Consider the following 21,718-nt stretch of genomic DNA (forward strand, 5'->3'; position numbering starts at 1 on the left):
CTTTTCTTTTTTATTGATACTCATTTCTTTCATTTATTTTGACCCAGTTCTGTCTCTCTTGGGTAGTCAGTCCTGTTTGGGCTGTCGTTACCTGAAGAACAGAACTTTTACCTCATTTTAGTATTCATTTATTTTTAATTCTATTGTTATTATTATTATTATTATTATTGTTTTATTATTATTTTTTTTGTTTATTTTTTTTTTTGGACCCAGTTCTGTCTCTCTTGGGTAGTCAGTCCTGTTTGGGCTGTTGTTATCTGAAGACAAAGACCTGTTTTTGTTTTTTCCTTATCCCCCCACTGTTTTTCCACCTCATGGTCCGTACCTTGTCGTGGTGAGGTGGCTTGTGTGCCTCAGTGACCTGTTTGAAGCAAATCCAGTGAAAGATACAGTTTCTTGATATACTAAATCAATTGAAAGGTAGAGGCCAGACTAAAACGGACCATCCTTTCTTAAATGCCTTTGAGTAAATTTCAGACAGATTTTAATCAGTTGGAATTCTATATGCCCTGGTCTGAAGTGGACCTATTTATAACATCCGACAATCACTTCAAACCATTAACCTGATAAGAGGATACCAAGGCCTTTTTATAAGAGATGTCAGAATTGAAGCCTGGAATACCTGGCATAATAGACCCAAACAGAAGGAGGTATGATAGTTTTTTTCTGCTTTCCCTTTCACAAACATTTAATGTTCTGTTTGTTTAATTTATAACAATATTGTGATTTCTTACTCTGTATTGTTTCTATCGAGCGGTTTGTTATACTTGGGCTGTTGTTATTTAAGGGCATCATCATCATCATCACTATCATCATCATCATCATTTCTTTTAACCCAATTCTGTCTCTCTTGGGTAGTCAGTCCCATTTGCATGGGCTGTTGTTATCTGAAGAACAGAACGTTTCTTTATTTTATTTTATTTTATTTTTTTTACCCAGTTCTGTCTCCCTTGGGTAGTCAGTCCCATTTGCATGGGCTGTTGTTATCTGAAGAACAGAACTTTTCTTTATTTTATTTTATTTTTTTTACCCAGTTCTGTCTCTCTTGGGTAGTCAGTCCTGGTTTTTGGGCTGTTGTTATCTGAAGAACAGAACTTTTCTTTATTTTATTTTATTTTTTTTACCCAGTTCTGTCTCTCTTGGGTAGTCAGTCCTGGTTTTTGGGCTGTTGTTATCTGAAGAACAGAACTTTTATTTTATTTTATTATTTTATTTTTTTTTATCCAGTTCTGTCTCTCTTGGGTAGTCAGTCCTGGTTTTGGGGCTGTTGTTATCTGAAGAACAGAACTTTTATTTCATTTTATTATTTTATTTTCTTTCCCCAGTTCTGTCTCTCTTGGGTAGTCAGTCCTGGTTTTGGGGCTGTTGTTATCTGTTATTATTACTATTATTTTATTTTCTTTCCTCAGTTCTGTCTCTCCTGGTCAGAACCTGTTACATGCAGCACTCTTTAGTTTTATAATTTAACATTTTGTGTCCATTTCAGTCATTTTAATAATGCGGCAACTCTTTTAGGTCGCAAAGCAATGCAAAGTTGGCTGTTGTTAGCAAGAGTACTTATGAGGTATGAGAGCTGTTGGTATATATTTAAAGTTTTATTTTTGACAGACAAATGTTCCCTTAATCTTAAATTGTGTGGAATCCGGTAGAAGGAGACTGCTCCTTTCTGGATAGGTATTTTCAATCAAACTTGCACTTGCGAAACATAAAATCTGAGTGTCAACTTTCCGTGGTTATTGCTCGCAAACAGTTCATGCCACCAGACGACCCCAAACTCTCTGGTTGCTCTTCCTTCACCAGGTCCGACAACCATTTGAACTGGACAAAAAGTTGGCCGTCCCACGTCTTGCTCTCTCTTTGGCTGCCTCTAGTGCTTCTCTAGCATTTTGCGGTTCGTGTCTTTCCTCTACCTCCTTGTTTCGCAGGTAAGTCTTCTTAAGGTTTAAAGGAATGGCACTTTGTTGACCGAGGGCAGGTTACAGTATCATTCAGGTCGTGGTCTCTGTATTGGAACACATTGAACTTTTCCCTCCAAACGGGGGGACGTAGGTGCCTCTTTTCTCTGCCGCTGTTATAAATGCATTTGGCATGTTAGCTAACAAAATTTGGACGTACTCTTCCAGTACATAGTACCTTTCAACGCGACTCCATTTCCCTTAAACAAATATAGATATTGTACAACGCTATATTCATCATTTTCTCTGGTAACATCATTGGTTCTTGAGAACAAAACAATTTACCGCTTCAATCCTATTCGCTAGTTTGGAAGTTTCTCAGTCAAGAGAAGTAAGATAATGATAGTAAAACGTAGTCACTCCATTGCCACAGAAATTTTGCGATTCCGTTGTAAAGATTGGAGAAACAGAGGGGAAGTAAATGCAAGCATACTTACCGGCGGCCTTTGGATGTACCGGTAGACAGGAATTAATACTGTCCACAATGCCACTTATCCCCTGTTTGTAGCTTGAAGACCTTCACCCTCTTCTAATCCTTGAAGGTAGCCGTATGACCTCCTGACCATTGTAAAACGGCAGAAATGTCACCGAATGTGCATCGATATGATGTTTTGCCTTTCTGTGTCGAAATAACGCAGTAGTGGTATTAAATTCGGACGGACAAATCGTAGCGCGTTTTAAAAACAGCCACAGAAACAGCCATGTTTGCAAGAATGGTGAGAATCTCTGCGACTTAAAAACCTTGTAATAGCTTTTCATCATGCTTTTCATTAACTTATTTACACATAGGCTTGCTGTGATGGAACAAAGCTCTTTCAACAATGATCAATCGGTGAATAGCTGAATAGTGTGTGAAATAGGGGATGGTTTTCCGGCAAATATAGCTGCTTCCTGAGTTCTTTTTGCTCCACCAATCGTATACATTTAATATCCATTACACGTGCTTGCCAAACGCTTTCCGTCTCTCACTTTGGAAAGATCGCCCGTGAAATCAATTTTTCAACGATAGCTGTGAATAGTTTTTCATCTTGCAAATAACCGGTTCTTCCACTTATTGCTTCGTAAATTTTTAGTGTATTCATCCTTAATGGCTCGAAACAAACGGAAAACGATCAAAGATCCAGAAAAGTTGAAGAAAATTCAGAAAGAAGCAAAGAAAAGGTGGAGACAAAAGAAGGCTCAAGAAAAAGCTTTGAAAGCAGCGGCAGCCATCGCCGGCAACTCGGCAACTATTGGCAAAAAGGAAGAACAAGTGGTTAGGTCTGTGCGAGAAGTAGCGGAGCGGAAGGTTGAAGAAAAAACCATGAAAACAGCGGCAGCCATCGCCGGTAACTCGGGAACTATTGGTAGAAAAGAAGATCGAGTAGTAACGTCTGTGTGAGAAGTAGCGGAGCAGAAACATGGCGAACCTGCCAACCCGCCGCGAAGACGAGTCGACGTCCAACACCACGTTAAAGAGATCAATCCCTCGTTAGTCGTGCGGACAGAAAAATTTCTTGGATCAGGAACATTTGGAAACTGTTATCTCGCTTATTACCGAGATCTGCTTGTGGCTGTAAAAGAGTTCAAGTCTGTGAAAAAGTGGAGCACTAACGACCTCAAAAAAGAAGTACGCCAGGAAGCGAGAATGATCAGCTACCTCGGAGATCACAGTGGCGTGCCTTTGCTATTTGGTGTAATAACTAAGAGCGAGCCGCTTCGGCTTATTACAAAGTTTCATGGCCGAAAACATAGAAGCCTGACCTTGTCCAGTGCCACTAGAAAAAAAAATTATCTGGACAAACCTGGTTGGCTCGGTGTGTTAACAAAAATCATCGAAGCGCTCATGCACATACATTCGTGCGGTATCCTGCACAACGATTTGAAAGCGAACAACGTCCTGCTCGAGGAACGAGAGAACGGGTCAGTAAACTCGGTAATTATAGATTTTGGCAAAGCACGCTTTGCGTCTGATACAAAGCCTGCGGTGGCTGTAACAATTTCCAAAAGAGAGGAGTACCAGAAGCGCTACCCTCATATTGCGCCCGAAATCGTGTGTGGAACTGGGATGCAAAGCTATAAATCAGACACATTTTTATTTGGAAGAATCGCCCTTGCTGTACTGGATTTGCTACCCACAGCAACTGCTCGATCAATTAAGATGGCCAAATCGGCTTTAAACGATGATCCTGAACAGCGTCCCTCATTAAAGGAACTGCTTAGCGTCCTTTAAAGATTTGTCAATTGAAGTAAAGAAACTCAGTCGTTCTCAAATAGTTAAACAGGCCAGTATGAAGTAATTTTGTAAATATGTCTTATAGTGCCCTCGTTAGTTCACGTTTTCCTTTTTAGATGAAGAACCTCATATTGAAAATGTTACCGCTGGAATAGTGATATTTACGGATTATCTGTGTTTCTCTTCAAAAACTGTACTTTCAGTTTAGTGTTGCGAATAGAGAATCATCACGTTACTATTAAGTTTTTTCGATGAGCAATGAAAGTACTGTTTCCGGTTATTTAGAATTCAACTTGTAAAGATATATATTCTTTTTTATCAGAGAGCGACATGCTTTTAATACCACTAGTTGTATATGTCTCCAAGGAACAGCGGCATTAACAAATTATTAAAAGTGTTTTTAGAGAGTAAATAATACGTGGTTTATGAGAGTTTTATCCAGTGACACTAACGCCGCGAAGACAAACATGACCAAATTTCTCCTCGCAACATACAGTTACAGCCACGCGTGTTGATGTCTGGAAACCATTTGTTTTCATGTCATGAGATACTTAATTAAATTGGTTCGTGTTTCTTTCGGCATGCATTTGACCGCCGATAAGTGCGAAAAAAGTAATTACTGGAAATTCCTAGGGGACACCAAGAGCGTAGTAAACGTGTTAAATACGGTGTTCTCTGTCAGTTAATGATAAGCCATGGAGGAGAATTTCTCCTTCTTAGCCTAATTTGCATATTTTTTTTCGGAGGGCAAAGCTCGTCATGTTTTGGCAGTTCATTGGAACTTACATCAAATGCGAGCTCTGTTTTAGCGGGCCAAAATCCAATCTACCTTCACTTCGTCACCGTGCACAGTTTTAAGACAAAGTTTTCCATTACCTAGAAGCTGAAGATAGTGATTACAGGCAACAACAACAACAGGTAAGCAATTTTTGCATAAATTGAACGAGTAGAGTAAAGTAACGTCAAGATACATTTCGTTTTGCCTTTGGTTGTGAATATGTCATTATCAAGGAGAAGTTACATTGCTTGTGGAATCGACTTTGGTGATGTTTACCTGCCGTGCATAAAGAGCTTATTATCTGTTATTATCTGTTCTCGATAACTGAGTAAGTGCTTGCAGCATTTGTTATTGGCTTATATGCACCTTATGATTCCTTCTGATGCATGCTCTTGTAAGGTTATGTTGCCCTCTGATGTGAATGTTAGTAAGCTAAAATGTAGTGTGCCAGCTTCAGCAGAGAAATTTCTCTTATGCTAGTGTAAGTATTCTGAAGTGTCTACAATGGTACCTACATGCAAGTTACAATATGCTGTTGTACACAACTGTACATGGACATTGCACCCACTGTTACTGATAGTAAGTTAAATGTTGTGGAGTTTTCTTTCACAAAAAAAAACTTAGTTACTTTATAAAGAGGTATACATGTACCTCAAACTGTCATGAAAACTACACAGGACTTGAAGAAAAGGAAGAGCAACTTGCCCAGGCAGGAAAATCTACTTGTCTTGGATGACATAGTATAGTCAATCGATTATTTGATAACAATAGAAATTAGTCAATGATATCAGAAATCAATGAAAGAATTTGTCATGAGTAATCAATTGTGATCAAATTTTCAATAAGCATTATTGATTTTGCTGATACTAGCTTATCTTTTAAGCAACATTTAATAAGAAAGAAATGAACAAAAGATATAAAGGGAAATATGAAATCATGAATACAGTTGCATAAAAACAAAACATTGTATCTTGTAAACAGAATATTTTGCTGGCATACATGTATTGGGGACTATGTTTTGGGGGTCTTTGGTAGTGCCTTTGAAATCTACATAAAAAAGTTTCAATCACACGTTTTTGAGGGACACAGTTTTTCTACAGTTTATGTAAACTAACAAAGAGAGACCAACTTTCAATTGATCTCTAACGACTGATAAATGTGGTAAAATCAAATTGATTACTTGAAACTTCTCTAGCATGTGAGTATGAATTTCCTTTCAATTGATTGATAACACTGATAACACTTGCATTAATTCCAATTTATTGATTTACATCAATCTATGGATCAATTTCAATTGATTATCTTACCCTGGGATGACCAGACAGCACTTTAGAGCCATGTTACAGCTGTACATTTTACTGGTATGAAATTGGGCTCTTACCAAATACATGTAGGTTTCATGTGCCATGCATCTGTTCATTAGTAGGAGGGCAGGAAAAAATTGTAAGTCACTTGCCCAGTGGGCCAGTCAATTTCAGTTTTCACTTGCCCCTACTTAAATATTAGTTGCCAATGTGGTGGCCAGTAGGAAATCAGAGGACAAATGCAAACGAAGTACGCTCAGATTCCTAACTAATTCTTCCTTTCAACCTAATAGTTAACTAATCTTTAGGTCTTAAGTTTTGAAATGGAATGACTGGAAATTATCATTTACCAAGCTGATATTTTTAGTCAGACTCACAAGACTACTGAGGCTACATCATAATTTCACTTGCCCACCGGGCCACTGAGCTTCTATTTTCACTTGCCCAAGTCATAGACCGTTTAAAAATTGGCTTAATATTTTTCTGAACTGATTTAACCCCACTCGTTCAAATGGCATTTCTATTGATCTTGAACGCATGACAAACAGCAAGCGAATGGCTGTTCAAACAGATATGCGTTGGTGTATGTTTTTGTGAGAGGTCATAATAAAAAAGAGATTAAAACTCTCAGATTTACAGTTGGGGATTTGATTGTTAATTCAAGAATGAACAACGTGACCATCTCAACATGGCATGACTGGTCAACATGACCGGCGAGTGAAGTTATTGGCCTGTCAAGTCACCATTCTGGCCAGACATTTCCCATTGACCGGCCATTATTTTAAGCCCTGAATATTCATCAATCAAACAGATCTTACATCTACATCTGTAGCTGCTGTGTGACAAAAACTTTGCATCTCTGATTGGAAGGCACTGAATGTCAGAGGATGTAGAAGAACTAAACTCAAAATCTGTGGCAGTAAATAATCAATGTTCATTATCTTCTACACTGTAATATTCATGCACAATAAATCAAACTCCTATCAAACAATGTTTAAATAATTAGTCAAGTTATTTGCAGGCACAATTTGATTGTTTCTTACATGCACTTATGCTCTATTGGTGGACAAAGGTACAGATGATGTCATAAACATTTGTTTTTGTTTCTTTGTTATGTATTACAAGGCAGATAGATTCCATGTTGCCATGCATCTGTTCAGTAATAGATCCCAGAAGGCAACAAAATGTGGTAAGAACAACAGTGACTCACTCGGCTGAAAAAATTTACAGATTCTGTGACACACTCTGGTAATGGCTTATGTGAATACTTTTTTGTTTTTACCACGTTTTGATGTAATCTGTACTCTACTCAGGGCAGAAAAAAACCCAGGTCTGATTTCCTCAGCCAAGTAAATTTTGCTCTAAACGGTCTAGCAATGACTGGAACAAACAAATTATATTTGTGGGTTTAATTAGGCTAACATTACATGTACTTGATTTTTTCGTAAATATCTTGACCAGTCAGAAACGAGACATGGCTGAGCCTTACTCTGGCCGGTCAACATGAGCAGCTACAGTCCGATTTCAAAGGTCACAGTATAAATTGGAATGATAAGAAACAAAATAATAACTCCAGTGTAAAATTCGCTGATTGATATCATACACAGAATTTGCTGATTCATACACAAACATAACTTATCTTATTTAACGAGATGTTTTATGTTACTTGTAGGATGAAGTAAAATTGAGTGTGGTCAACACATGCATACTCCTTGGCATTGATGCTTGAACAGGAAAAAAGGAGCAACTGAGAAGTCTGCAGTATTTATGACTCTATAGGGGGTCCAGGGCCCATTTCTTGAGGGCCCCGGAAACTTTTTGGGCCGGCAAAGCCATCTTTAATTGATCTGTGTCTTAAAACTAAGAGCTGTACATGCCTGAACATCAACTTTGATATGCTCTGGCAGCTTTATGGCATAAATTGAACCACTTTCAACATTATGTTTAATGCTTTGAGGTATCACCTACCTGTGTTAGTGAATTAGCATTAAATTTAAATATCTTAGATTGCTAGGTTGATACTTATTGTTCAATACAGCAGCAGAAATTAAAATCCTTATTAACGTCATCAAATATGATGTCATAATTTGACATTTTCACTTTCTTGCAAAGCATTGAACTGTGCAACGACACAAGATAGACCGTTTTCGTATTCTTGGGTTGGACTGGAACTGGCTTGCAGCTGAAGCTAATGCAAATGACATGAATCTCTTTTTAACGATATTCCCCACATGCGCCTCCATTGCAAGCTCGTTGCAGTCCAAAAGCGAGAATACGGAATTGGTCTATTAGTTTATCAGCCTCTTGTGATCGGCCGTTTGGCACCAGGCTAGCCTGCATATATAGTTGTCTTTTACGCAACCATTCGAAAGCGTTAAGACCCTGCTTTATATTCGCAAGCTAGCCCAATGTAACCTGGCAATGCCTATGCCTTTGTTTCCCTTCAAAACCAGAACTGCTTGGATGTTGACTGTCCTCTTCAGCGCCTCACTAATTTGGCTTCAGCTCATATTCTGCCTCGCTTGACAAGGTATTTTGCCAAGCTTTGAAATCACCAGTTTCTCTTTTCACCAGTCCATATATCGCTTTTCCTACCTCTTGTTCTATCTTTTGCTGGTCTAAAAGATCGATAGGCCTTAAGATAAGACAAACATCTTATAAATGCAATACAACAGCGCACGCTCTCCCTGCATAATCCCCTGCTTCCTTAAAATTATTTCATACATGGTGAAAGTCGCCGAGGCAATTTCCCTCCTTCTCCCCCGATCTGAAAAGACTTAATCAGAGCACACAATGTAAATTCATAACTTATATATTTATTAGTTTCAAGTGTCAGGCATTTCTTCAAAGCAAATAGGGGGTTTGCTTTCATGCGTATCTGGAGAAGGGTGAGCGGAGGGGTCTTTGTTATGTGTAAGCTAAAAGGTATGGTTGAGTCACCATCTGAGAATCAACGCAGATTTCGCGATTTTGGTCTGAAACAGAATATCGTTCAGCCTTTTCATCTTCAAACGACAAACAGATTTCACCCAAAATATCATGTGGAGCGATTTGGCATCTCAGATCCACAAAGTACCAATGGGTATGGAAAATGTGTTCATGTCAGGACTTACAACACTAACACTCTCGGGGTGTGGTATTTAAAGTGTGTCGCAAGTAGGGCTAGGTGTCAATAAACGAGTCGCCATCTTGGTCATGTGAAACACGTTCTCTTGTTTTCTCCGGCTAATAGTACATGATGGCAGCGGCAAACAGTCCATAAAACGCCATACCTAAACATTGGAGGCACTGAAGAAGCTCCAGAGGCAGTTCATCCAAATCATTTCACAGAACCAGCAAGCTAAACCAAGCCGAGTATTCTTTCTTGGCGAAATCAAAAGCGCACGCCTCCATGGATTATTGGACAGCCCAGAAGTGACCGGCCATAATACTCTCTTAAAACTTGACGCAGGAGCAGCTGTAACAGTCCTCAGAGACAGTGTCCAATGGCTTCGAAGTATTAGCCTAACGGAGACATCTCACACCCTTCGTGGGCCCGGGAATATCCGCCTGCCAGTTAAAGGTCAGTTCCATGCAACGTTAAAATACGGTCAAACCAGCATTACTGAGCCTGTCCATGTCTTACACAATCATACATGTTCACTACTCAGCAGAAATGCATGTGTTGAACTGGGGCTCATAATGCGTGCTGAGAAGGATGTAGGGGAAGTGAATTCTGGACCAACAGATTTTAAAGCAGAGTTTCCAGCACTCTTCATCGGCCTTGGCCGGCTAAAAAGTGAATGCCATATAACACTTCGCGCTGATGCTAAGCCATTTTGCCTATACAATCCGAGGAAAATCCCTCATCCCCTGTTACCAAAGGTGAAAAGTCAGATAGAGGCAATGCTTGAACAAGGTGTCATCTCCCCTGTGACAGCTCCAACTGAATGGTGTGCAGGAATTGTCCTAGTTGTCAAACCAAATAGCAAGATACGAATCTGTGTTGACCTGACCAAGCTTAACAAGCCGTCCAGCTGGAAGTTCACTCCATGCCTTCTGTCGATGAGAGTCTTGCGAAGCTAGGAAACTGCAAAATATTTTCCAAACTTGAAGCCAATAGTGGGTTATGGCAGATACCCCTTGATGAGGGGTCCCGACTGCTTACAACCTTTGTTGTTCAATGGTCTACCATTCCGCACAGCTCCGCACCAGAAAGTTTCCAGCGAACTTTGTCTAGAATCCTCAAGGACCTGGAAGGGACAATCTGTCAAATGGACGATATTCTTGTTCATGGCGCTGATCGATCACTGCATGACAGACGCCTAAGAGCTGTTCTTCACTGCCTACAGGAAGCTGGACTAACCCTCAATAACAAGTGTGAATTTTCCAAACCATCCATCAGGTTCCTAGCTCACAACATTGATGGTTCTGGGCTCCACGCTGACCCTCTCAAGTCAAGTACCATCACCCAATGCCTGGAACCCTCTGATGTTAATGGATTGCAACCATTTATGGGAATCGGGTAAACCATCTTTGCAAGTGCATGCCCAGTGTAGCTGACCTCAGCGAGCCCCTTCGCCAGCTCTTGTGCAAAGACAGCTCCTGGGTGCGGGAAGAGCCTCAACAACAGGCTTTTCAGCAGATTAAAGTAGCTCTATTGTCCTCAGAAGTACTAGCCCACTATGACCCAAATCGACCTACTGTCATCTCGGCAGATGTTTCCAGTACAAGAATCGGCGCAGTGCACACTCAGGTCCAAGAAAATGGAGAACACCACCCGATATGCGATGCATCCAGGTCTTTAAGTGAAACAGAAAAACGCTATGCAGTCATCTAAAAAGAAGCCCTTGCAGTCACATGGGCCAGTGAGAAGTTCGCAGACTACAATCGGCGACATGATTAGTTGACACATTGTCTTGCAATAGTACTTTTAGTGCACCAAATAACACGACTCTTTTCGCCGCACAGTAAACTGTGGGAAAGACCCCGCTCCCCCATTCAATGTTGCTTCTTTGTAGCTCAAGTTCACAGCAGTTGTCACACAACATTGTTTGGGGGTGAGGGAGGTTGAAAGGACAAGCTAGGAGGGCAAAAAGGGATCACAGTGATGAAATAGGGGATTGAAAGTGTGAATGTGTCAACAATTTTGTCACTGATTGTATGTGCTTGGGATACCCTTTGTTCTTGAGACGGATCATAAGCCACTTACTGCGCTCCTGAACTCTACAGAGCTCTCAAAGATGCCTCACCACATCCTAAGTTTCCGTCTGAGACTTAGCGATACACATATCAAGTTCAGTATGTTCCTTTGAAACACCATGCTGCTGCTGATGCCCTCTCTCGTGCACCTGTTGGTACCCCAGAGCAAGCAAAGGAGTTGTTTGCAGAAGAAGTAGCAGCATTTGCAACTCAGGCAACAGCCAGTCATCCTGCCACAGCCATGAGACTACAAGAAATCCAAGAGGCACAGAAGGTGGATGAGGAATGCAGCCAAGTAAGAGTTTACTGCTTGCAAGGATGTCCTGCCTACATACCTCATCAGCCACTCCTTCACCCATACTGGGAGAGTAGAGGCCTCCTCTCTGTTGTAGATGACTTACTCGCGTATGATGACCGCTTAGTAATCCCAGGGCCCGTGCATCAGTCTGGTGGCCAGGGCTATCAAAGCAAATAGAGGACCTCGTGGCCCAGTGCGTCACTCGTACCAAAGATCGATCAACGCCCAAAGAATCTTTTATGTCAGCCTCTTTTCCACCTCGTCCATGGAAAAAGATTGCAACCGATCTGTTTGAGTTGAACAGGAAAGTTTGCTTCATTGTCATAGACTATTACTCCAGATGGTTTGAAATTAAGGAACTTCGCATTGAAACATTCGCAGTTGTTATTCAAGCACTCGAGGAACTCTTTGCCATCCACGGCATTCCAGACTTGGCAATAGCTGACAATGGGCCCCAGTGCAGTGCAGATTCCTTTCGCGAGTTTGCAACCAAATGTGGCTTTGTACACACCACAAGTTCACCAAGATACCTCCAAGCAAATGGCGAAGTTGAAAGAGCAGTCCTTACAGCTAACTCCACATGATATCTACAATGCCCTTCTGACTTACAGGTCAACCCTCCTACAGAATGACCTTTCGCCGAACGAATTACTAATGGGGTGTCGCCTGCGAACACAACTGCCCATCCACCCAAACAATTTGTACCTAATGTAAAGTCCAAAGAACACCAGACAGTGGAAATGAAAGAAAGATCTTATATATTGGACCAGCAGCTCAACTTTGACAAGCGGCATGGTGCTGTTGAACTTCCAACGCTCCATCCTGGTGACCATGTGTGGGTAAGAGATCAAGATCGCCATGGCCTTACTCTAGGGAAAACCATACAACCTCCCCCCTATCTCGAGGGTACTAACAAGGGAACACTCCAATGAAACCGCTCTGCCTCGTTGGTCGCAACCAAACACCCTGTGACGGAATATTCCACAGAAGATCTGCCTTCAGAAACTACTACTGCCCCCAATCCAACCCTGCCATCACCAATACCACCATCACAGCAATCACCGCAGACACCACAGAAACCAACGGCAAGACCAGCGATGTTGACTACCCCAGAGACAGCCCCTGCTGCAGAGTCTTCACATAGCCCATGTACTACTCGTTCAGGAAGAGTTGTGAGGACATCAGAGCGCCTGGATTTATAGACATTGAACATTAGTCAATCTAGGACATTGTGTTTGAAACCTTTAGAATGGCCTTGAAATATTGTTGAACTCTGGACATTAAGGTGCGATGTCAGGCTAGAATGTTTGGAAGACTGAACTTTCTCGTACTTTGAACATTTTGTTGATTTGTTGTTGCTGTCTTCCCTCCCACCCATTGTCTTACATTTTTTGGGACGAGATGTAAGATTATCACATAACTGTTTAGTGTCCCAATGCATGCTGGGACCACGTGCAATAAACAAGTCGCCATCTTGGTCGTGTGAAACATGTTCTCTTGTTTTCTCTGGCTAATACTGCAATAGGGTCAAGAAAATGCCTGAAAAAATAACAACTCAATAAGCATGATGTACTTACACAACTTCGACTCTTGCGTCTTTTAAGATTGATAATGCCTTTGCCTTCAGATTGGTGGGAGCTAGGAAATAGAGGTTTTCAACTTTTGCCTGCATTTACAAGAAGAAGGATAAAAACGTATAAATAAACAAGCTTCAAAAAAGCTTATTTTAAACCTTCAGTTACAAAGGAGGCGTCGGCAAGGAATAACGACTATTTAACAATTACATTACAGAATAGATAGTGAGTAGCGTAGTCAGTAATTGAACAGCATTCGTGATAGAAAGCTAGTAGCTTTATACTAATAACTTTTAGTAGAATTCTACTAGTATACTAATGCAAATGCTGCAATCTGATTGGCTGAGCTGCTCGTATACTATCAGCCATTACAGTGCAGTGGCCGGAGGTTGTCTACGAAATGGCCACGTTTTTTTATTTTTTAGCAAAGCTTTAAGGAACGTTTCGTTGCAAATGGATAAATAAATTCCTGGGAAGACATTAATTAGAAAACATTTATGGTTTCTTGACTTGAAAAATATTGAAATTATTGATAAAAACAATGGTGCGCACGCACAACTTCAGTTTCAAATCAGAGCGATCTTTCTAAGGCACAAAGTTGAATAACACGTCGAGAACTGATTGGAACCGTTCTTTGAAATAAATCTCAGTTAGAATTCTACTAAAGCAATGAAATTTCTATGAGAGGATAGTTGATTTGGCCTTCGACCTCATCAACTATTACCTCAACTATCACGAATGCCATTCTATTACTAGCTACGCTACTCATTATCTATTCTGTTGTTGATAGTAAGTGGCCCAGCAGTGTGTGGTTGTCAACAAAATAGCAGCCGTGTCTTTGCGTTTTCCAATTGTCTGTGAAGATGAATTAGATAACGTTTTGAACGACTAGTAGACTCTTATCCAACAATTATACTATTAATTCACTTTCGATTTCTATGCGTGATAGTTGACTCGGGCTTATGCTCGATTTCGGCCGTTTTCTCGAGTCCAGTCTCCTTTCCCGAATAGCAGCTGGTAATCGAGCCTAACTTGGGCTGCACTCTTGTCAAATATCATGCAGAAATCTCGAGCTCATAATCTAATATTTGTTAACTAGTGCCTTAGTTTCATTGAAGAGCAAGTTAGTTAGTTACCAGGGTTAATTGCGATAGGCACAAAGAAACTTCGGCCCAGTTCAGACGTTGTGCTTCTGCCATGCCGAACGTAATTGCAATTAGGTTCGACTGTAGCACGGCAGAAACACGACTTTGACTCAGACGTCGTGCGACAGTCGCACCAAATTCAGGATTTACTGAAGCAACTTCCATAAATAAATGTTGGAAGAAAATAGTCAATATTTTTGCATTTTACTTTGGAACTTTTTCACCACAAAATGTAAACGGTCTATATCCCGGTCTAGATGGGAAAATCTAGACCGCTTTCAATATCGATTTCGCCTGATCAAATTCCTGAATTTGGTAGTTCCCAGTCCTTGTGAGGTAGAGCCATATAATAATTTAGAGTCTTGCCACCTCTTGTTGATAAATACTAGATACAGCTAAATACGCAGAAGAAAACGTTTAATTCCAAAAAAAATATGCCCCATAGTGTACTTGTTTGTTTTTTGTTGTTGTTTCGCAAAGGTTGGCTAAGAAATGAACAAAGATATATGGCGCGTGCAGAGTCATTGTACCAGTTATTAAACCCTTTGTTTTGCGATGTTTTCGTTGCTGATGTGGTTAGTATAAGGTTCCTGTTGTTATGGCCTAAAAGTGTTATGTTTGCTCTTATACTGGCGATTTAAACCTTGAGGTCATTGAATAATTCCAAGCAAACAAAAGTGGAAAAGAGTAAGTCATTTTCAATTTTAGAGGCAACAATTATGAATGAAAGGGACTTACTGTTTTCCACTCTGGTGCAGTCAACCGAAAAATTCTGTTCCACTCTCCCCAGGAGAAATTTTAAGGAATTCACACCGGAATTTTTGGTCGAATGAAAAGCACCCTGATCTTAGTAGGGATGGACCATTCTTTTTTTTGTGGGAGGGGAGGGGCGGAGGGGGGTTGCACAATTTTCTGGGGCATGAATTTTTTTCCGACTTTTAGGTTGAGTATGATTGTTGTTTTGGTGGGCAATAGTTTGTGCAAAAAGTTTTTTTAAAATTAAAAAACCAGCCGTGGATAGCACTTGCTTGCTTGCTTAAACTGTTTTTTTTCTCTTGACAACCCGCAAGTGCTTTCACCAACTGGAAACAAGTCTTACAGCGTATAGCTGTACCCTATTGAGAAATGAAATGATAAATTCCCATTGATGAAGTCATGGATTAAAGGATATTAAGTAGCCTAGATCTATGTGGGAGTTACAACGCTGCGAAGCAGTGTTTTGAATTCCTAACCTGTGCAAGGTTCTTCACCTCTCCTTCCTTGGGGAAGTTTGTGCAAAATGCATGGAACTTGTTGCCTCTGCAAAAGCGAAGTGCCAGGACATTCGTAATGGTGGACACCATCATTGCATCGTCAGGTGTTCCCTCAACATGAACACCTCTAGGGTATCCTTTGTATGATAGGGAACACATCTGTAAATGGAGCGACAAAAATATATTTCTATCGGTGGTCAACATTACCATAAAGTACGCTTTGTAGGTAATATCTTTTCGAAGAATGACCGACCGAGAGAGGGCAATGAGGAACGAAACATGAATACAATGTCGAAAGTGGTTTTTCTTCTTTTTATTAGTCTTGAAATCCGATGATCATCGTTAAGGTAATTCCGTTTGTATTATAAAGGTCCTAAAACGAGGTAACTGTCTCCTCTATATGATAAAGGACCAAAAATCTCGTCGATCATGACGAGGTCATTCTGTCTGTGAAATAACAAACACGAAATCTCGCCGATGATCATCGGCGAGGTAATGAGCTAAGGCGTACAAGAGATTCCATTCTGTAACTCACTACTATCGAAAGAATAATAAGACCGCGTTGGACTTGGATGGCACATATATTGCGTGGAGATAGACCCAGTGACTGCAGGGTGGCGTTACGGTGGGGACCAGAAGATAGAAAACAGGAGGAAGACCTAAAATGACCTGGAGGAGGATAGTAGAGGAAGAGAGACGGCAGGCAGCGTGGAATGACTGGAACATCACGAAAGGGGTAGCCAGCAATAGGGCGCAGTGGAAACAGAATGATAAGACCTTATGCGCCTACTGGTGCTATGCCGCGGGGCAGTGATGATGACGATGAACCCACTATAAGGTGGGGGTGGAGATTAAATTGTATTAATACAACTAAGCAGGAATGCTAGTTAACTAAGCAATTTTTGAAAAATAAGATTGTAAGTTTTAAAAAGTGGACACACACCTTTAGTGTTTCTGCATCTATCAGGACCGCTTCCTCCCAGTCAGTTTCTTTAGAAGTAAAAGATCTTGTGCTCGCAACGAGTGCCAGGAAAAGGAAGTAATCTGTCCATTTCTTGAATAGAACCTAGTTGTGGCTTTGAGTGTTGGTAACGTGCCTACGCCTTGCTCCAACCGGGACTTGTAGCCCATTTTGGCTAAGTCCATAAGTGAATATCTCTCCAGAGACTGTATACATTTCTCCAGAGACAGGTGCCTCTCCAAAGCAGACAGCCTCTGAAAGACACGAACACAGCCGTCTTGAGGGCAGGAATATACCCCTGCTGTTTGGCCACTATCAATGGTGGAAACATCAGCAGATGGTTCTTCGGTCACACTTGTTGGTACTGGCACTGACGTTGCGGTTGCAGTTTTCGTACTTTTTTTGGAAAATGACCTGAAGTCTCCTTCAGAGAACGATGCTTCCAGCAAGTCATATCCAGGACCTTAGACATAGAAATAAAGAAAGAGCAATGTCTAACTAAATTGCAAAAGAAACACTTGGCCATTTTTTCGTTCAAAAAGCTAAATAATATCAGTGTAACAACATCAGTTCATTAGAATAACACAAATGCCTATAAGGGAAAAGTGTACGGGCAATCAGCACTCCCTCCACAAGCGATTCACTATCACTTGGGCTGTTACACTTTGACAGTTGATCCGCGCTTCCGGCCACTCCTAGTCTAGTAGCAAATGTCGCCGCACGTGAGACAACTTGAGATTCTATCAAATACAATTAGCATTTCAACAAGACCACGATTGCGTGTTTTTATCTGAACAACTTGTATACATTCTTTGGTATTGTCATACATGTTTAGATATTTTATCGTAGTTATGTTATCTTAGTTGGTTTAGTTTAATGTTTATTTCAAAAGGTACATTTTTACTTATTATTTTGTTTTCTTGGCGCACTTGGAAACTTGTAACTGGTGCGTCCCTAGACTCTGCTTATCAAGTCTATGGGACGCACCGTTACCATAGCTGAGTGTGCGACCAGGTCTGTCTGTGTCTATGTGTTGGGGAAGTTCTAAAATACAATGTGGATACTTACCAGATGATGGCTTTTCCCGTTTAATTGTTTTTCCACGTTTTTCCATGGAATATGCGCGCCAACAGGTAATTGACTCTGAAAATTATTAAGCTTAGTGATCCCTGAGATACTTCGCGAATCATCTGGTGTTTTGTTGATGGTGTTAAGTGACACCACTTGCACTCCTCCCAATCCCCCATATGATAGCAACGCGTTCCTCAGGTCCATAGCAGTACAAACATCGTGGCCTTCATTGATAAAAGCCCTGACGTGTCCTTTACAGGTTGCAGCCAACCGATCTGCAGCCCCTTTCCCACCTTGAGGATCGCTAAAGTCAATGCGGACCACTTGTACTCCAGTGCTGGCTGGCATCTCGCAGCACGCTAGTAATGTGCGAGAGGAGTGGTAGCAGTCCGCATTGTCATGACGGAAGTAGGCTTTGTTTACTTCAGGGTGTTTGCGCTTTAGGGTTGTAAGTACATGGTGCATGATTGCTGCCACAGCGGAACTTCCCTGGCTGCAGGACTGGATTATATGGATGAAGCCTTGCCACTGAAGTTCTCCCTCTTTCCGTTGGTACACAACAGAAATGTGCCATGATAAGCCACGCTTACCAAACCATTCCGTTTGTGACTCTCTGTATCTTTGAGGCAAAAATTTCATCACCCAGTCATTCACGATTAAAACTGCCTCAGGATCGAGAGTGTCAATGATATCCAAGCGAGCCTGATCTTGGTGGACTGATCTCAGCAAGTGACATATCCATGACTTGATAGAAAGGGTGGCGGAGTTTGCAAGGTACTCAGCTTCATCTCTGTCATCCTCTGTTACAAAAGATGCCTCTTTAACTGCCTCTGTGATGCTGTGCAGAGTCAAGTGTAGACTTTCGCACTGTTCATGCATCTGGTCATGGCTGTGGTTGCACTGCTGTTGTAGGTCAGGATTGGTAGTGTCGCTGAGGGCAAAAACACTGCAGTGACTTGCTACCAGAGATGAGTTGCTCACATGAACCTATCAGGACATTGGAGAGATGTCGTGAGTATCTAATGAGTGGCTTGCGGCCCACAAAATTACTATGCAGAAATAGGAAGCTGGATTTCAAAGATAATTAATCAATTTTCTTCAAATCTATTGTATCTATTTTATCATGGCTAAGTGTAAACAACAAAAAAAATGATGCCAATATGTCTATATATGTCTATATAGAGCTAGTCAACCTGTTGCAATAATTTGTTTCCCATTTTCGAATTGGGGAGAAAGACTTCCTTGTTTTCAACATACTGGAATTAACATCTCTTCGCAAAGCCAACGTTACGTTTACAAAGCGCGTTACCTTGAAGTCTCCTTTAATGTATGATTTGGCTGCTTTTAGCAGCTCGACTTGCTGCACTTGCCACTCATTCCCCAGACCAAGATCACCTAGTTGGCAAACTAAATTGTCAAGATCTTCAAATGCACGCACACCATCTGCAGCGAAATAATCGAGCCCCTGAAGAGACTTCCGACAGACGCTTTGCATTCTGCCAGTACATGCAGCATGGTTCGTTTGCTAAATGGTTTGAAGTTTGTCTCCTCACAGTAATGGCTATACTGGCGCGCTATTCTCTACGGTATCATTGTTCGGATGATGTTTGGTATCTCTATCAGCTGGCCAGACGAGAGCTTCAGGGTTTTCTGTCCAAAGGGCAGATCTTGTACCAAATGGGGGCTCGTTATGAATGATAGGAAATGGTCAAGTTGTTGTTGATCAACCCTTATTCTTGGCAAGGGCTGGTGCATCAACGGAGCACCACGTCCACACTGCAGGCAATGCAGGCTGGCCAAAGTAAAGCGATATCTTGTCAGCCCAGGTATGAGGCCTGAGACATCCTTGAAGCTGGCAACACCAGACATGATAGACAGGATCTGCCTTCTTGTGTCCCAACCATGAGCTTGGTTGTACGCCTCGGTTAGGGCCTGGAGATAATCCTTGACCGTTTGTGGTAAGTCATCTCATTCAAGAGCTTTGTTTATGGCTGGGGACGAGACTATTGCTTGCCAAAGAGAACCTGGGTCATTAGGACAGAGAGTATGAAGGACTGAAGAAACGATCTCTACAGTTGGTTTAGTGTATCTTCGCTTGGTGCTGTCACTAACTTTATCCCATTCCATCCAAGGTTAAGTCATTGGTGCAACGTTTGTTCATACTCATTCAGTTTTTTGGAATATACTGAGTGAGACGTGGCTGGCTTAGCGGCTGGTGCCTCGTCGCTTGTACTTGAGACAAGGCTCCCAGCATCGGGACTGAGAAATGTCTCATCATCCCGCCAACTGGACGGTATTTTAAGACTCCTCAGTTTAGTTTCGAGGCTGTTGGATGAAACGTTACTGTCAGTCATTTGCGCACTTGAAGTGCCTGTTTCCATGTGCTCCTACAAGGTAGAAGATATACATATGGGTCATTGACCAAGCTTGTTCAGTCAAGATGGCTGGATATTGGCCTCATTCTTTTTATTATTGTTATTATTATTATTGTTATTGTTATGGTTATGATTATGATTATGATTATTATTATTATTATTTATTCTTTTTTTAGCTCCATGTTCTAAGATAGCTCCTTGTTCTAAGCTCGGGTGGCCAATCACAACGCAGGATTTGGTTCACCTTGGCTGCTAACAGAGCTAGCCATATAATAAAGTCAGTTAATGATCAATATCAGTTTGTTCCAAATATCTGTTCTATGGATATTAATCGGTGTGGAGTCAAGAGAACCCCTAAACGATTCACCTCCAATACTGATGCTCTTTGGGCCCTTCACATCGTGATCATATGTCTAATCTCATGACGCGTTTCGCGTTGGGGAGGAATGAGTGACGATCCCAACAAGCGCCTGCATGGGAGGCTACAAATAATTCTTAGTTTGTGACAAACGCAGTTCCTGTTTCATTTTCCGGCTCGATATACCCTAAAAAGTACCATTGTCATTTTCTACTATAACATCTTAAGAGAAACCGCCATAGCAAGAAATTTATCGTTGCCTTAAACCCCATCACCTTATTATGAAAGTTCCACCTCATTCCGCCCCCACCACCCCTAGACCCAATTTGTACAACTCAGCGATCAACAATATAAAATTACGTGAAGATTTCAGAGGATCTTTTAACATCTTCATAAGAAGCTAACCTAGGAAGGCGCCCTGGGGAGTACACTATCAACAATTGTCATTTTCTACTTACCCCCTCAAGTTCACATGACTCAACCTCCAAAGGAGCCTCAGTGACAGGCGTGGGCGTGGGCGGGGCTGCAGCAGACTCCCACATCTGGTTCAACAGGGCCTGCTTGCTCAAAACATTGTTGCACTGTTTACAAATCACTAAAAACAGCACAATAAATAGATTAAAATAAATGAGTGAGTGAGAACTTTATTAAGAAAATAAAAAAAAATAAAGAAATAAAGAAAATAAAGATGGTTCAGGTCAATTCCGATATATTAAAATTCTAGCTTGGCTCTGAGGGGAATAAAACAAAAGAAATTGAGTATTAATCCTTCAACCTCCCCGTGATTTCTTTTGTTCTTTTCTCCTAAGCCTCGGAGCCAAGTAAGAGTCTTACCATATTGAAATTGGTCTAAGACATTCACGTGAGGTGATCTTGAAAGTGAAGAGACAAAGCAAGATGCATTCCCGAAATCACCCGGAATCGCAGATAGCGAGGAATTAATCTTGACAGCTCGTACGATGTTGATTACTAGGGTAGCCTCTGCCACAGGGTCTTTGTCACAGTAGCTTTGAAATAGCTATTATCCCACCAAGCTCTCGTCACAGAATATTTACAGATAAGCTGAACTTCCCGTTGTCTCTATTAACCAATTACTTTAATGAGATTAGCTTTGGATACCCTCCACACGGGTGAAAAATATGCATGACATTGATCACTAGGTTCTCAAGATAAATTTCATAATTTTGCAATGTAGAAATGAAACGTCATTTAATTAAGTTTTCGCTAATATTTATTCTAAAATGTGTCTA

At 41.1% G+C, this 21,718-nt stretch overlaps 2 protein-coding genes and 1 long non-coding RNA gene across 3 annotated transcripts; 2 read left to right on the forward strand and 1 right to left on the reverse strand.

Moving 5' to 3' along the window:
* The first annotated feature begins 55 nt into the window (after positions 1-55).
* Positions 56-2,067, forward strand: LOC145486704 (uncharacterized). The gene is made up of 3 exons (XR_014049328.1): positions 56-650; positions 1,516-1,564; positions 1,801-2,067. It is a non-coding gene; the product is annotated as an uncharacterized LOC145486704 (long non-coding RNA).
* A 975-nt stretch (positions 2,068-3,042) lies between these two features.
* Positions 3,043-4,353, forward strand: LOC145487824 (testis-specific serine/threonine-protein kinase 4-like). The gene is made up of 2 exons (XM_081466619.1): positions 3,043-3,283; positions 3,341-4,353. Exons 1-2 carry the CDS (start codon positions 3,043-3,045, stop codon positions 4,165-4,167), a joined length of 1,068 nt encoding a protein of 355 aa, XP_081322745.1. The 3' UTR covers positions 4,168-4,353.
* Positions 4,354-16,096: 11,743 nt separating this feature from the next.
* Positions 16,097-21,676, reverse strand: LOC145487610 (uncharacterized). The gene is made up of 3 exons (XM_081466429.1): positions 20,927-21,676; positions 19,045-20,122; positions 16,097-18,722 (listed from the first exon to the last, which is right to left on the reverse strand). Exons 2-3 carry the CDS (start codon positions 19,228-19,230, stop codon positions 17,709-17,711), a joined length of 1,200 nt encoding a protein of 399 aa, XP_081322555.1. The 5' UTR covers positions 19,231-20,122; positions 20,927-21,676; the 3' UTR covers positions 16,097-17,708.
* Between the last annotated feature and the right edge of the window lie 42 nt (positions 21,677-21,718).

Source organism: Orbicella franksi, chromosome 5 (assembly GCF_964199315.1).
Source record: "Orbicella franksi chromosome 5, jaOrbFran1.1, whole genome shotgun sequence".
In the NCBI taxonomy this organism is placed as follows: Eukaryota; Metazoa; Cnidaria; class Anthozoa; order Scleractinia; family Merulinidae; genus Orbicella; species Orbicella franksi.